Source organism: Macrotis lagotis, chromosome 5, assembly GCF_037893015.1.
Source record: "Macrotis lagotis isolate mMagLag1 chromosome 5, bilby.v1.9.chrom.fasta, whole genome shotgun sequence".
Lineage (NCBI taxonomy): Eukaryota > Metazoa > Chordata > Mammalia > Peramelemorphia > Peramelidae > Macrotis > Macrotis lagotis.
This window is the reverse complement of record NC_133662.1, coordinates 236,242,697-236,259,510: the sequence shown is the minus strand read 5'-3', so window position 1 is coordinate 236,259,510 and position 16,814 is coordinate 236,242,697. Positions and strand designations below refer to the sequence as shown.

Genomic DNA, 16,814 nt, shown 5'->3' with positions numbered 1-16,814 from the left:
TGATACTGCCATATTACTCTGAAAGGCTTTCCATTTATCTAAAAAATCAATGCAAAGTTGCTTTTCTCTCCTTCCCTAAGGCAAAGAGCATGACCCTGGTACCATAGCAAATCATATCCTGTATGGGTCTGTTAATTATAAAGTTAGACTCAGAATAAATCTGCTGTTTGACAGCATCTTTTCCTCCTCAAAAGACCTCTGAAGCTTTCAAGGTCACTGGTACATTAAAAATTCCTATCTGTCTCTTTCTTTAAAAAATGTGAAGATAAAGGAAAGTGACAAGTAGAAACCTGGGTTTAAACCAATAATCCTTAATAAAAGCCTGCACAACTTGAGACAAGAAATCACTGTAAGATAGTCGTTTGAGCCAAGAGAAAGCTACTTCTCTCAGCACCACTGTCTAATGGCTGTCTAGCTTCCATTCCACCCCCACTTTCAATTAAAGCATATGACTCTGAATGGATGTAGAATTGCAAATAGAAAAATACTGAAGGATATCATGAATCAGTAATGCAATCCATTTTCATTTCACTTGTAGTTTGAGGAATTCGTTTTGTCACTTTATGATGACATGCAATTTAAAAGCAGAAACTGGAACATCCAACATGGGAGGCTGGATTTTTCCAGAAGCATATCCAAAACAAATGGTCTTAGGGGTAGCTAGCTGGTACTGTGAATAGAGCACCAGCCCTGGGATCAGGAGGACCTGAGTTCAAATTTGACCTTACTTTCTTACTAGCTGTGTGACTCTGATTGGCTCAAAAAAAAAAAAAAAGGTGGCTTTGGTAGGATAGGTTGCATAGTAAAATACTGAATCAGAATATTTATTTAAATTAATAATAACATATGAGATGCTTTTTGACCTTTCCAATTTCATAGTTACTGATGTGCTTCTACTACACTCCATTTTATTTTTATTTTTGTTTTTTTTTAGGATTTTTTTTTTTTTGCAAGGCAATGGGGTTAAGTGGTTTGCCCAAGGCCACACAACTAGGTAATTATTAAGTGTCTAAGGCCGGATTTGAACTCAGGTACTCCTGACTCCAGGGCTGGTGCTCTATCTACTGCGCCACCTAGACGACCCACTCCATTCATTTTCTACAAGTTGCAGTCAGAACATACAAATAAACATCTCTGCATTAAGTATGGAGAACTGAATATAAATCTTATTATTATAACTTGTTGTATTTACAAGATAATGAAAATAGTTCACTTTTGGTATAAACTCTAAAGAAAGAGGTCAAAATAAAATCACTTTTAAAGTTAAAATATGATTCTAACCAGGAAAACAGACAATATAAAGACAAGTATCCTAACAAATGCTTCATTTAATGATATTCTATATTTTAAATATTCTTTCAATTAAATATTTTTACATTTGAAACTAAATATTTTAAAATATCCTTAAGCTTCTTAAAGAACTTCTCTTGCTCAACCATCCCCTGCAAAAGCTGAATTTTAAAGATCTCATTCCCTTTCTCCAAAAAAGAATGTACTGTTTTCCAAGGCTGTCATGGCAACAGGTGAAGGACTACTGGTTCTAGTATTTATTTATTGTTTCCCACATCTGAAATATGAATGTTAGGAATATTATCTTTAAAATTTTTGTTTATTTATGAATATTATGTAGTTCAGAAGATACTCTGAAGATCCCTGCTCACCTGTGAAGAAACTTCTCATAGGTCTGACGGTAAGCAAATCCTGCCCTTCGCACTCTAACATTTTCCAATAGCCCAAGATATTCCACCTGATGCCGGCATCGCTCTTCATCAAACAGTTGGGGGGACTTTTTGTCATTTGGTTTAATGCAACGCACATAATATGGTTCCTAAGGAGACAAAAAAGTGCTGATAAGTTTCATTTGAGATTAAGTCCAGACTAAGACAATAATTACAAAACTAGTCCTGTTTATTTGTGTTCTGTGACATTAAAAAAATAACCTGAAGGACTCAATGGAAAAAAACAACAACTCTTCACCTTGGTGACTGGTATGCCACTGACTTTTCTTTCTCTTACCTCTCTGTTGTATGATTAGAGTGGCTAAGTCATGATCAAAAACAAAGGACAAGACAGTCAGTATTAGGTATATTCCCTGCTATCATGGAATCTATAGTCTATTATATACCTTTTTGCAATCTTCCTAAATAAACTATGTGGGATTGTGACCCTTGAGTTAGATCTTTTCCTTTTTATCTATATTTCTCTTCACCTGATTCTTCAAAATGCTTTAATTTATCACACATCATTTCCTTTATATTGCACGTTTCTGAGACCATTTTATGCAAATACAGTCATGGCAGAAAGTCTAAAAACATTTTCAACATAGATTGATTCTAAAACTGATGAAGATTTATAAATGTATCCCTGTAAGACTTTCCATTAAATAGAATTCACTGGAAACAGATTAGCAAAGCACTTTGCAAAGAGCTTTAAATGCTGAGGGTAAAATCATATTCCTTAAAATGGATTTCTATTTGTAATTATTGAATATTACTTGTTTAGCTGGGAAACCCTATTAGTCACAGACAGTCATCCCTTATTAAGAAACACAAGTTCTTTCATGCTCTTCTGGAGAAGCATTTTAAAACAACTAAAATATAACAAGATAAATAAAAACACTCTCCATTTGACCAATTTCCTGTCCATTTATGATTTTATTTTTTCTTCTGCTTTAGAAATAATCAGTTTGATTGAGCCTAATACACTAAAAAATTTTACCTAATACACTAAAGATATTAACTAGCACCTATAGTGATATTCTGGGGAAGGAAAAAAACCACATCTCACAATCTTGAACCCTATTTTTTTCTTTATCCATATTGAGTCATCTCAAGTTAGTCAAAAAGCATTTTTAAGCCCTTACTGTATGCTTGTGCTAAGCTCTGTGGGAGGTCCTAGTTCAATGTGTACAAACAACTGTGTACTAACAAGAGACAAGATCACTTGAAAATAGCCAAGAAAGGGAAATCATTAATTAAGGGGGAATTCAAAGAGGTTTCCTGTACCAGGTCAACTTTTTTGTGGAGACTTAAAGGAAACAAGGAAACAAATATGAAGAAGAAGAAAATTCTAGGCATGGGAGGAAAGACCATGAAGAAATTGCGGCTCAGGAATGGACAGCAAAGAAGCCAGGACACTAGATTTCCACAGTAGAAGCAAATAAGGTTCAGAAATTTGGAAAAGAATGGAGGGGGCCGGATTCTGAATGACTTTAAAAGCTAAACAGGATTTTATATTTGATCCTGGAGGCACCAGGAAGCCATTGGAATTGATTGACTGAGGGGCAGGGTGACAGGATCAGACTGGTCCTTTTGGAAAACTTGAGAATTGAAAGGAGAATGGACCTTAAGTCAAGAGAGATGAGGCAGGGAGACTGATTATCAGGCTTCTGTAGGTACAGGTATGGGCTAATGATGGTCAGCACTAGGGCAGTGCCAGTGGGCAGGTAAATGACTTCCATAGTCACAGAGCACTGGCACCGGAGGCAGGAAGACTAAGTTTAGGAATTCAAATCTAGCCTCAGATACTCATTAACTACGCAACCCTAGACAAGTCACTTAACTCTGTTTGCCTCAGTCTCCTCTGCAAAAGGAGAAGGAAATGGCAAACCACTCTAATATCTTTGCCACGAAAACTGAAAATAGGTCATGAAGAGTCAGACATGACTGAACAACAATAGTTCATGAAAAATGCATCTCAGTATACATAATTCATGTGAGATTACAGGAAATGTACTAAGATACTAGAGAATGGAGACTACCTCAATTTAACTTGCTTTGAATAGCACCAAGGTTACAGAAGCATGTGCAAATATCCAGTTTCATGTATTCATTTTTTTCTTATATACGCCACTGTATTAGGCATATGAAATAAGAAGAGATAAATAAACATGTCCATTATCCACAACTTATCACTATTCTTCCTAAAACAGAGTATGACAAATGCAATGTGATTAGGGTAAAGTATAACAGCACTACTATTTCCCTAAACCTAAAAACCCTTGTAACACAGCCTGAGATTGTAATACAACCTAAAATATATGAACATTTTTTTAAAAGTAAGTGGTTTTGGGTGGTATGATGGAGATGAAAAAAAAACATTGCTCTAGACTTAGAAGACAAAGGATTAAATCCCATCACTTACATATGTACTGCCTAAGTGACCTTGGACAATTCATTTCATCTCCCTGGGCTCGGATCTCTTCATGTGTAAAGTGAATGGTTTGGACCACATTGGACCCTTTATCTATGATCCTATAATGTGGTCCACAATATCTAGGAAATATAAGCTAACAGAGTGTTTAGAACTATTAGTGATTGTTCTGGTAGAAGGAATTTGATGAAGATATCTGGAACTGAATACTAAAGGATGGAGCAATGACATTTTACAGAATCACAGACTTCTTGACTTCAAGAAGAAATCTCAGAGACTATTGAGAGTTATTTGCATCCAAAAAGAATTCCTGGGACAACTAGATGGTGCAGTGGATAGAGCACTGACCCTGGAGTCAGGAGGACCTGGGTTCAAATCCGGCCTCAGACAATTAATCATTCCCTAGCTGTGCGGCCTTGGGCAAGCCACTTAACCCCATTTGCCTTGCAAAAAAAAAACCTAAACAAAACAAAAATTCCCCTTAGACAATACACTTTACCAACTTTGCTAGAACATTTCCAAGGAGGGACAATTCTACTTCCTCAGGTCACTTATTCTTTTAGACAGCTTTATCATTATGACATTTTTCTTTATAATGAGTGGCAAAACTCTCTGCAGATTCTTTTTCAAAAATTTTATTTATTTAAGGCAATGGTACTAAGTGGCTTGCCCAAGGCCACACAGCTAGGGAATGATTAAGTGTCTGAGGCCGGATTTGAACCCAGGTCCTCCTGACTCCAGGGTCAGTGCTCTATCCACTGCACCATCTAGTTGCCCCCTTCCCTCTGTACACACTGCTCTTGTGCCCTTTGAGAACAAGCAGGGCAAATTAAATCTTTCTTTTTTATGATAAACCTTCATAAATTTGAAAAAACTATGTGTCTACCTCTTTTCCTTCTATAAGGTTAACTCTCCCCATTCACCTTCATCTGAGCCCTGGATCCATATCTTGGTTATAGCAGATGTCTGAGAAATCTTTCTTGATTACTTTGTTAAACTGATGCTTCACTTCTCCAGTCATCCTCCTGCAGTTTGTCATTATCCTTTTTTGTTGCAATAAATGTCTTCAAGTTTTTAAATGGCTGAATGAGGAGGGATTTGACTTGTTTTGTTTGCTACCAGAGAACAGAACCAGGCAGTTGACAGAATAGAATGGGTAAAAATTACCAAGAGGCCGTGGGAAAATCTTCATCATGTCAGAACTATCCTGAAGTGGAATAAGCTTCCTTCTTGGAGGTCTTTAAGGAGAGGCTGGATGGTTATATGTCAGGTATGTTAAAATAGGAATTCCTTTGGTATATGGGTTGAGACTGAGTTAGGGTCTTCTAACACTATGACTTTGTGACTCCTAGAACTGAACACAGTACTAGAGATAATGGTCTGCCCAGGGTTGGTCATTTCCCTTGTCATGTATCCAAACATCACATTCATTTTTTTTATTGATGCATCCTACCATTGAATCATTGAGTTTGCAGTCCTTTAAAAATCCCATATCTTTTAGAGACAAACCTGATATCAAGCAATTCCTCCTTCATCTTTAGTTTGTGAGTTTGGATTTGTTTAACTCAACCGTTTAACTTGAAATTTCATCTTCATAGATTTGGACCAAGGTTCAAGTTGTTGAGACCTGTAATTTTCATCTTCATCTTGAGTTTTTGAGTTCTTCTAGCCTTGGAGAATTTGATGTATGTCATCTAGAGTGATTGTTTTATAAATGTTCATTCCCTAATCCTTCCGCCTATGTTTGGACCCAAGTTACTGACATGTAAACTAAAAATAACAAAGTCAAACAAATTTCTGGGGATGCTCAATCAACTCTGACATTCCTCATTGGCATCAAAGCCTTAACATCATTTATTAAGTTCTAAACCCACCCAAGTACCTTCCTGCCTAGCATCTCTCTCCCAGTTTTGTTCACAAGGGGAGCATGGGAGAGTTTTTATTAACATGTTGCTAAAATCTTGATGACTATTTTTGGGATAGGCTTATAAATAGATTAATAGTTTTACTTAGTTAAGTAAACTTTTCAGAAAGAAAAAGAATGAAAGAAAGAAAAGAAGAATGTAAGAGAGGAAGGAAAAAAGGAAGGAAAGAAGGGATAGTTTCCTAAGAATATAGACATACTATATTATTTTTATAAAATGTCCTGAATGTTTTACAAGGAATTAACATAATTCTTTAAAAATTGCCAAAACAATTTCTTTACAAGAACCCTTTGAGATAGGTACTGCTTATTATCTGTTTTTAGAAGATGAGTGGTATAGAATGGTGGCCAGAGAACTGTTCTAGAAGTCAGGAAGTTCTGGGATCATGTCCCACTTTTGAAACATATGGGCTGTGTGACTCAGGGCAAGTTACTTAATCTCTCATTGCTGTAAGATAATGTTATAAAATTTTAAGTTAGAAAGTACTAACCTGCAATGGCAGAGGGAATTCCCTTCATCAGGGAAATCCAAATTCCAGGTCCTTCCTTATCCTTATCCCTATTACTGTTGCTGTTGTTTGTTAGAGCTAAGTAAAGTCCCCTGTCTAACTTTCTTCTTCAGAGCCATCTGGATCCAATGGTCACATAAGGATCAGGACTACTAGAAATGACCTTGGATGAAACAGGAGACCTTGATCTTTTTAAGCTAAGATCTTTAACAGGTCTCAGTTTGACTGAGGCTCATTCAGTGATTAATGATACTGGACCCAGATGGCTCTGGAGGAAAAATTGAGGCTGGTGACTTTGCTTACTCCTCCCCCCTCCCATTTTAAATACAATTTCACATGCATGTCATGGCATCACTGCCCTGATGTCATGGTCCTCTTTGAAAATGAAGGACAAACAATAATAATTTATTTCCCTAATCCTCTCACTATCCTTGTCCTTTATGGAAGATGAAACTGAAATTCAGAGCAGAGGAATGATTTTCCCATGCTCCTTTGATTTGTGATGGTTAGAGCTAGTTCCCAAATCTCTCCTAACTCCCACATCAGCATCGTTGCTACTATTTAAAGTTATAATAATATAGTAATTGTAATCTTTGGTTGGTTTGGGGAAATAAAAGAGATTTAATTGCAAACAGAAGGAAAAACCTAAGTTAAACTCCACCTGTGGAAACTAACAAGTTATAACTGAAGGACAATTTTGGAAACTTTTTGGAAAGGAATGGAAAAGTTGAGTTGGGAAATAACAAGAAATATGGTAGCCATATAAGCAGAAGACATGAATACTAGAATGATGATTTCTTTCATATTATCTTGAGGTAATCAGGAATGAGATTGTTACCAAGGGAGTAATAAGACATAAGTTATATTTGAGAAATACTATTTTGCCAGTTGTATACTTCTAGAATAACATCCAAGAAAGTCCAGAAGCAAAGAGATAAGCTAACAGGCTTTTGTGTAACTGGTTTGAGATGAGGAGAGCTTGGATGAGGAGAATGAATGTTGAAATGGAGAACAAATGCTATGTTGAGCAAGAATGCTTCCCCCCCCAAAAAAAACTTGGCTGTTGGTAAGATGGGGAATCAACAAAGAGGAATGAGTCTAAGATAGCCTTCAAGATTAGGAGCCTGAGGAGCAGAAGGATGCTAGTGGTAAGGAGGCTAAATGGAAGGAGCAGGGTTAATGACATTGGAAATGTGAGAAAGAACATTAGTTTTCTTTTTTTCTTTAACTTTTCAAATGTTTTATTGATGCTTTTGTCATATCTGTCATTCTCCATCAATCCTGTAACCCCAAGTTTTCCCCTTATAACAAACTGAACATTGGTTTTCAATATTAATTTTCATGTGAAGAGATGATGACATAGGGGCAATTGAAAATTTATAATTTGAGAGATAGTGAGTTTTAACTGGCTGATGAAGATTTAAGAACTAAACTATGAAATGAGCAGCTGAATTTTCTAGGGGAATGAACACATGGGAGTAGAGAGCCTTTGGGTATGTTCAGGATAAGATATTTTTATATTAAACATTTAGTGATGCTTTTGCATAAAATTACACTTTCCCATTGATTTCTATTATATTTTTATAATAATGCAAAATGGTAAACTGGCTACTAAAAATATGATGCTTGTTTGTATTAGTCATTGGACAAATGAAACCATTTGGAAAACTTTATGTTACAGTTCAGCAATAATTAAAGACTATCAGTCCTAATACAGATGGTAAATTTATTCTTTAACTCCATGAAGAGTACTTTATCAAATATCAAATACTTTATCAAATATCAAAAAAAGTACACATCCCTCCATTTTGTTAATAATTAGTAAACCATGACAAGGAGAAATGACATTTAGGACTGATCACAATCACTGTTAGGTGGTTTTGTTGAACTGAAACATGATTATAAAATCTAGAAATATTACTATTTAGGCAATTTTTATTACTTTTTTATTTTTCATTACTATTAGTACTCATGAGAGGAAGTATGGATAGGGAGCCAGCCTTGAAGCCAGGAAGACTTGCATTCAAGGAAGAAGCCTGTACACCTTTATTGATTGGTCAGATCCCCGGTAAATCTTTTAACCTCTCATTGCTCTATGAAATTTTAAAAGAGAAGGTGGTAATCTGCACTGATAGAGGGAGTTTCCTTTTCAAGGAATTTCCTATACCAGTGAATTCACATATTGAGTCCCTATTCTTATTTATACAAAGAAGTAAAATACATTTTCAATTATAAGTGCCCACTTATTTGTTTTTTATTAAGGGACTTTTGTTATGTTCATTATCTGTAGGTAAATTCAATTTAAAATTTAATGGAACATAAGGGGAAAATTGTATTTTTATACAAAATCTTACTAAGTGTTCAAAATAATCTCCTCCCCCCAAAGCTTTTCTCTTAGACATACTCAGGGCTCCTCTTTCCCCTCGAATATAAAACTCTCCATGGTTTGCATCCTTATGTATTCATTGTCCACTTTAGACCTAATTGTGCATGACAATGTGCTGTGGTATCTAGATTCTTATAATGATGACACATTAATATATACTAACAGGTATCATAAAAAAACAATTCATATAAAATTAATAGTGTATTTCAACACAGGGGCCAAGGATAAAGGTTTCTTAAGTGAGGTTGAGCAGGGATTAATAACATTAGTTTTAAGTTCAGAAAGGATAGATCCAGAAGAGCCAACAGCTCTTCTTGTTATGAGCCTTGGAAATCTTCATGGAAAAACTGGATTTTCAGGAGATGCTTAAGTTATACAAAAGGGACAAGTTTGCAGTTATGAATGAGGGGAGTAGAATATGGTACATGGCAAAGGAAGACCATGTAGATATGCTGTAACTTGGGAGAAGAGCAACAAAATAAACATAAGGGAAACTTTTACAGCTTTTCCCAGGATGAACTACTAAGAAATCAGGTAAATAAGGATAGACTGGGACATTCCAAGTGTAGAAAACTTTTGCATGGATCTTTGGATTTTGGAATTCTCTATTTGACTTACTTGTATAATAAGCTGGTTCTACAGTCTTTTAGAGTTTAACATCTTTTTAGAGGCAGTGTGGCAGAATGGATAGAGTTGGTTTCAACATCAGAAATACCCGAGTTCAAGTCTTACTCCTGTCCTAAAGGGCCATGTGACCCAGGCCATAGCACTGAAATTCTTGGAGCTCTAGAAAATTCTTTAAGATAGAGAAACTGCAGAAAAGATCCCAACTTGTATAGGTAGAGGGAGTTTCCTCTCTGGGAGCTTGATGTAACCTACTAGATCACAGGTCTAGTCCTTATCCTTAATCCTACTACCTTTTGAGAGTTTAAGAATTTGAACAGGAATGTAATCTTCATTTGAAGTTGGAACATCACCTCTGTAACACATTTTTGATTTGGTAAAGTGTTTTTGAGTTGGTATATTTTCTTTTGACACTATCCACATGTCTGAACAAACACCCAAACAAAGACCATTGCAAAGTACATGTATTCTTGAGAGCCAGGCATGCTTTCTACTTTACCTTAACTAAAGCATTCTAGGACAGTAAATTTTGTACAACTATTACCATGTTTGGTGGTTAAAAGAATTTTGGCCTTTAATACAGTCCAGAGATGGTAGTCTCTCGGGTCATACTGTTACATTTGGGACATTAATAAGCAAGAATTAAAAAAAAGCAAATGACTTTTAAGACATTTAAAATATAAGGTTTTCCTATTTCATATCTTTGAAAGGTTTCAGAAATGACTGAGGCAGAGAAGCCCCAGTGACTTCCAGAGAAGGAAGAGGAGGTGGATTTTGTCAGCCATGGCTGGGAAGGTAGGGAGTTTTTATACAAGAATCATATAGGTGAATCATGATATACCATTCTTGTATTAAGAGCTAAGAAGATCCGACCTCAGATGCTTAATAATTACCTAGCCATGTGGCCTTGGGAAAGCCACTGAACCCCACTGTCTTGAAAAATCTAAAAAAAAAAGAGCTAAGAAGATAAAGAATAAAGGCATGACTAGAAAGGGATTTGAGGATGGAATATTACTGGCCTTTGAGTTAGAAGAAACCGTTGCTTATTATGTATTTGTTTCTGCATGTGGAGATAAGGCTAAGAGATTATCTGTATGGTTAGCATTGTTTCCCACATTACATATACACAAGAAGATTGTCATGTGGTTACAACAATAGCTGCTGTGTGCAAAGCCTGTCTGTTTTCATGAGTCTGTTTCTTCTTCTTCCTCAATCCTCAATGAGTGTTGAACCAAGGGTAGAACCATCTGCTGTTCTTGCTTCCCAGAATTCCATAACCATCCAATGCAATACTTAAAATCTGCTAAATATCCAATCCCTACGAAACTTCTGCATTGCCCAAGGTAGCATTAATGGTTTACTGGCTACCTTCTAAAATGCCATTATTGGTCATCCTAACTTTTTCTACCTCATATGGCCATCTGGAATGCTGGCTCTTTTTACTATCTGCCATTTTGTGGAAGACTCAGTACTGTCCAAATTATGGATATTCAATTCTTTAGGTTATTGATTGTGTGTGTGTGTGTGTGTGTGTGTGTGTGTGTGTGTGTGTACACATGCAAGCAGGATTTCTTCTAGGGCTAAATTAGTTTTGTTCTCATTTATCATCATTTTATGGCACTGAACTGAATCTACAAATCCATCCATAACCAAGAAGTCTTCTGAGTAGGTTTTTTTTTTGGAGAGGTCATAGAACATTCAATTTCCTTAATTATAAGTCCAAGGACCTCTGATGAATCTCACACTCTTTTGTATTAGAAGTAATGGAAAAACTGGAAATCTAGTCAAACACCAGCTTTCACATAATGTTAGATTCTCAAAAATTCCTATCAAGTTGCTTCAGTTCAATGATGACTGGCAATGGATTTGACAAGATACAATTAATTGTGACCTAACTGGAAATACAAGTTATGGAACACAGGAACACATTTATGATTTTAATCAACTTTTACTGTTTAGTCAACCCTTCTTATAAACACTGAGGCTGTTAAGTGTTGCAGTGGATAGAGTTTTGGACATGGAGTCTGAATTCTGATTCAGATTTTTCCATAGCTGAGTGACCCTGGAAGAGTAACTTCATCTTTTTCAGTCATATTTTCTTCAACTGTAAAATGGGAAGAATAATAACACCTCCCAGGGCTTTTGGGAGGATCAAATGAGATAACAAATATAAAATTCTTTGCCAACCTTAAAATGCTCCAAGGGTGTTAGCTATGAACACCCAAAGTCCAATTCTACAGTTGATTACAAATGTACCTTGGCAGGCAAGGAAAACTAAGTTGAGATGTTGATTTTTAATTTTGTTGGAATTTAAATGCTACAGTTACAAAGATTATGTATTTTATAGCATATTGTGATCGCAAAATAAAAATCACAACTCTGGAAAAGTATGGGTGAACTTGCTATTTAGGAGAAGGGCCAGGAAAGGCACTGAGCCAAGATCTTACTAGAAATGGCAGCAAATTAGGTCTCATGGCACCAACTAACCTGTGATTAACAGTCATCTCCATTGGTCTCTGTTTGATGTTTTTTTGCATCAAGATAGCATAGGTTGAGTTTTCACTGCACACCCAGTAAATTGGCAAAATGGCAAAAGATAAATATAGGGGCGGCTAGGTGGTACAGTGGATAGAGCACCAGCTTTGGAGTCCAGGAATACCTGAGTTCAAATCTGGCCTCAGACACTTGATAATTGCCTAGCTGTGTGACCTTGGGCAAGTCACTTAACCCTATTGCATTAAATAAATAAAATTATTTAAAAAAAGATAAATATAGTCAATGATGGAGGGTTTATTGAAAGACAGGCATGGCAATACACCCTTTTTGGAACTGTAAATTGGTCCATCTATTGTAGAAAGCAACTTGGAAGTATGCTAAGAAAGTGTCTAAAATGTGTGAACAAAATAGACTATAGATTGAAACTATTAGCAGTAGAACTTGATAAATAATGATAATATTAATAGTGAAGAGACAGGAATATGTTCCATTTTGCAACAGAAATTAGAAAGAGAAACAGAAGGGGAACAACTAGAATCTAAAATAAAATTAGAATCAATATCCATGGTCTTCAATTCACAGATACCACATATATGAGGCATATGTCCTATGAAAGTCAATGATAGGAAACAAAGTCTTACATATACCAAAATATTCATAGCAACACTTTTTATAGTAGCAAATGACTAAAACAAAGTGGATGCCTATCAATTGTGGAATGGCCAAACTATGGTACCCAGAAATAATGGAATATGACTGTGTAATACTAAACTAAAGAAAAGAATCTAGAAGTGTAACAACTGTATGAATATGAATGTTGCAAAGTGAAGTAAGCACAACCTTAAAAGTCACATGTACGATGACTAACAGGATGCAAATGGGAAGAAAAGCAACAACAAAAATTGGAACTAAATGACATAAAATTATAATGATCAAATTTGACTCCAAAGAAAAGAGATGAGAACACACCTTCCTTTCTTTACAGAAATGAGAACTATAGATATGGAACATTATTGAACTACTTCTTCTTATCTCACCTTTTTGATCTTTTCCATAGAATAGCTATCTGAGAAGGAAGAGGGAAGGGGATAGTTTAGCATATGAAGGTGATGTAAAAACTAAAGATATAGTGGGGGGAACTTGTAAGAAGGAACCATAAAATCTTAGAGTTGGAAGGGATATTTGAAAATCAGCATGATCCTTTACAGGCCTATGATTCAACTTCTTCAATTCAGAGATGAGAAAACTAAAGCTAAGTGAATGTCTCATTCAAGGTCACACTGTAAGTTAGTGGCAAGGTCAGAATAAAAGCCAAATCACCAACCTTTGAGTCAGTCTTTCTCTCTGAGAATCTTATCTTGTACATGATGGTGTGAGCCCTCAAGAGACCCAAGAGATGTATTTGAGCCACATTTCTATTTTAACTCCAATGATAGAATAACAAAAAATACCACAGATTGAAACTACTGGGAGTAGAATTGATGAATAATGATAATGATAATAATAATAATAATAATAATAATAATAATAATAATAATACTAACAGAAAAGAGACAGGAAGGGGAAATCAGAATCACCCAGGAGCTCAAAATAGTTAGGCAAGAATTCCAGAATGCTTGGCAATTTATCAAAGTTGTCAGCAACAATAGTTAAAGGTCTGATATTTTAGGACATAGGGAAAAAAGACAATAGGCCTAGATGATCAGTCAAACAGGAGAAAGCCCCAAAAGAAACAATGGAAAGAGGTGACATTTATCAAGACTACATCTTTATGTTGCAACAGCATAAATCAGAACATGGCAATACTTTAGAAAGAATAAAAAGATTCAACCTCCTCTTTGAAACTCCTACAATTTGTCTTTGTTAATGATACCTTATAATAATAAGAAGTTACTTTTCATGAATATCTTTGGACCAAGTATTAGGGAATATCATTATTAAATAGTTTTAGTATTTCTTAGATTTAGACCTGAAAGGTACCTACCTAAGAGATTATTTTGTTCAACCTTCTTGTTTTCTAGTTGAGGAAAATGAGGTTTAAGAGATTAAGTAACTTCAAGGTCACTTAATTAAGTGACTTCAAAGTCACAGTACATACCTCAAAACTTTGTTTTTGACCATGATAGACATCAAATATGAAAGTAACATAAAAAACTAAAACAAATTTAAGAATAGCATTCAGCCTGGGCAATACTTTACCATGATGCCAAAAATGATAATGGTGAGAACTGTGTTATTTATAACATTCGGTTTGAATCAGTGCATTTTAATTTGAAGAGTATAACTAAATGTCATTGCCTAAAGAAGCAAACCAGACACACATTACATAAAAGGCATGTCAAGAAGAAATCAAATATTAAAATGGAAATTTAGGTCAGAAAATAATTACCTTTGATGCCAGGTTGTCCACTAAGGCAATCATAGAATTCTTAAACAAGGTAGCAGCTGTTAAAGGTCGTTTGGTAACCTCGGTAATGCTCAGTTTGCCTTCAGGCCACATGTTCTTCAGCACGGGATTTGAACTAAGAGCCAGAGGAAAAGAAATTCAAATATATCAATTCCAATGAGTTCTTCCAGAAGTGATAAGCCATCCAGCTGAACTATATCCTGGGCATCTTTAGTAAAACTGCAGGAGGAACTCAAAAGAGCCCATTTCAGAAAGAAAAAGTGACAATGAATCCATAATGATAAATACATGGTTAGAAGGTACCTAAGTGAAATTTTCCAAACTCTTTTGAACTGTAAATGGAGTAACTATTAAAAGTAGCATTTTTTAATGTTTTTTTTTGCAAGGCAAATGGGGTTAAGTGGCTTGGCCAAGGCCACACAGCTAGGTAATTATTAAGTGTCTGAGGCCAGATTTGAACTCAGGTACTCCTGACTCCAGGGCTGGTGCTCTATCCACTGTGCAGTCCCCTAAAAGTAGTCTAGTATATACTAGACTACCCAAATAGTGAACAGGAGTCTCATAATATAATTTGAACTAGATTTAGAAAGGAAATCAAAATTCATCATAATAATTAGGACAAGAGACAAATGACTGGCAAGATGAAGATCTCTAGAACTGGAGCAGGAAAGGTGAGGAAACTATTAAGTACCTGTGTACAATTCCTTCTATTTGGTGATGCAAGCAATAGGAAGAAAATGAGAAACAGTTTCTCCCTTCAAGGAGTTAAAAGTAAAATTTCTAACTAAAGAAGATACTAGTTAGGCTCCATTTTCTAACATTCATTGTTCTCCAGTCACTAAAATGATTTTTCTACAACACAGGTCTGACCATGTCACCCACTTATTCAATAAACCCCCAATTGCCTCTAGGAGTAAATACAAAATTTTCTGTTTGATCTTTGAAGCCTTTCATAGCCTTGTCCCCTCCTACCTTTCCAGTCTTCTTATACTTTGATCCCTAATCCATTTTGTTTGATCCTATGGTACTGGTCTCCTGGCTGTTCCATGAACAAGACCCTCCACCTCTCAATTCTAGAAATCGTCTATGATTGTCCTTCAATCCTGGAAACAAACTCACACTCTCTCTCTCTCTCTCTCTCTCTCTCTCTCTCTCTCTCTCTCTCTCTCTCTCTCTCTCTCTCTCTCCCTCCCTCCCTCCCTCCCTCTGTTAATTATTTCCTATTTATCTAGAATATAGCTTGTGGTATATTTATTTGCACGTTGTCTCCCCTATTAGACTGTAAACTCTTTGCGGGCTAGGACTGCCTGAGACATAGAAGGTGCTTAATGAGAATTTCTTGATTTATTTGATTGGTCCAGGCTCTAATTCCTCCCCATTACATTTTGGGTATCTTTTATTTTATATTAATCATATTGCAATATTCACATGAACTGTTTGTGGTAGAGCTTCCCAAGCTCATATTGGTCTGATCCTCCATGAAGGACAACAAGCAATCAATCAATAAACTCTCAATTATCTCTAGGAGCAAATATATTATTGTCTTTGTGAAATAATTGTGAAGTAATGTTGCCAGCTATATCTCATTTTTTTTGTAGTAACAGAAAATTGATATTTTCCAAATGGGAGAAAAAGAAAACAGTCTAGGCATTCTTTTTGAAAGTACCCATGGGGGTGGCTAGGTGGCGCAGTGAATAGAGCACTGGCCCTGGAGTCAGGAGGACCTGAGTTCAAATTTGACCTCAGACACTAAATAATTACCTAGCTGTGTGTCCTTGGGCAAGCCACTTAACCCCATTGCCTTGCAAAAAAATCTAAAAAAAAAAAAATAAAGTACCCATGTCAGTTCCTCTGATATTATTAAGGATACTGAATATCACTTGTTATAACATTGTTTATATGCATGATACAAATACTCTATGTCTATAAATTATACACATCTCTTCAACTTTTCAAAAAACCCTGGAATTTCACTGATGTGAGTACCCTCTTCAACAATGATGAACACAACCCATCCATGATTTCTCATTCTAAAAAATTCTTGTCCACATTCTGCCATAACTTAACCTTGGGAGTATGTGGGGATGTTCAGCCAAAGTTCTAGGAGCCTAGCTCTGTGACATGTAGTACTGGGAGAGCTTGCTGGCTATTCTTTGATTATCCCATGCTATGGGTCTGAAACTGCTCCTCTGAATTTTCTGGTCCCAATTTTTCTTTTTAGGCTTTTGCAAGGCAAATGGGGTTAAGTGGCTTGCTCAAGGCCACACAGCTAGGTAATTATTAAGTGTCTGAGACCGGATTTGAACCCAGGTACTC

General features: G+C 35.9%; 1 protein-coding gene across 2 annotated transcripts in view; it reads right to left on the bottom strand.

The window, feature by feature from the left end:
• Positions 1–16,814, bottom strand: part of MYO1D (myosin ID) — a 410,616-nt gene that overhangs the window by 232,903 nt on the left and 160,899 nt on the right. For both annotated transcript variants that reach the window (XM_074188955.1, XM_074188954.1), the window contains exons 14-15: positions 14,481–14,613; positions 1,662–1,828 (exon numbers count right to left, since the gene is read on the bottom strand). In XM_074188955.1, the coding sequence (XP_074045056.1) occupies positions 1,662–1,828; positions 14,481–14,613 (300 nt within the window). The remainder of the gene's footprint in view (positions 1–1,661; positions 1,829–14,480; positions 14,614–16,814) is intronic.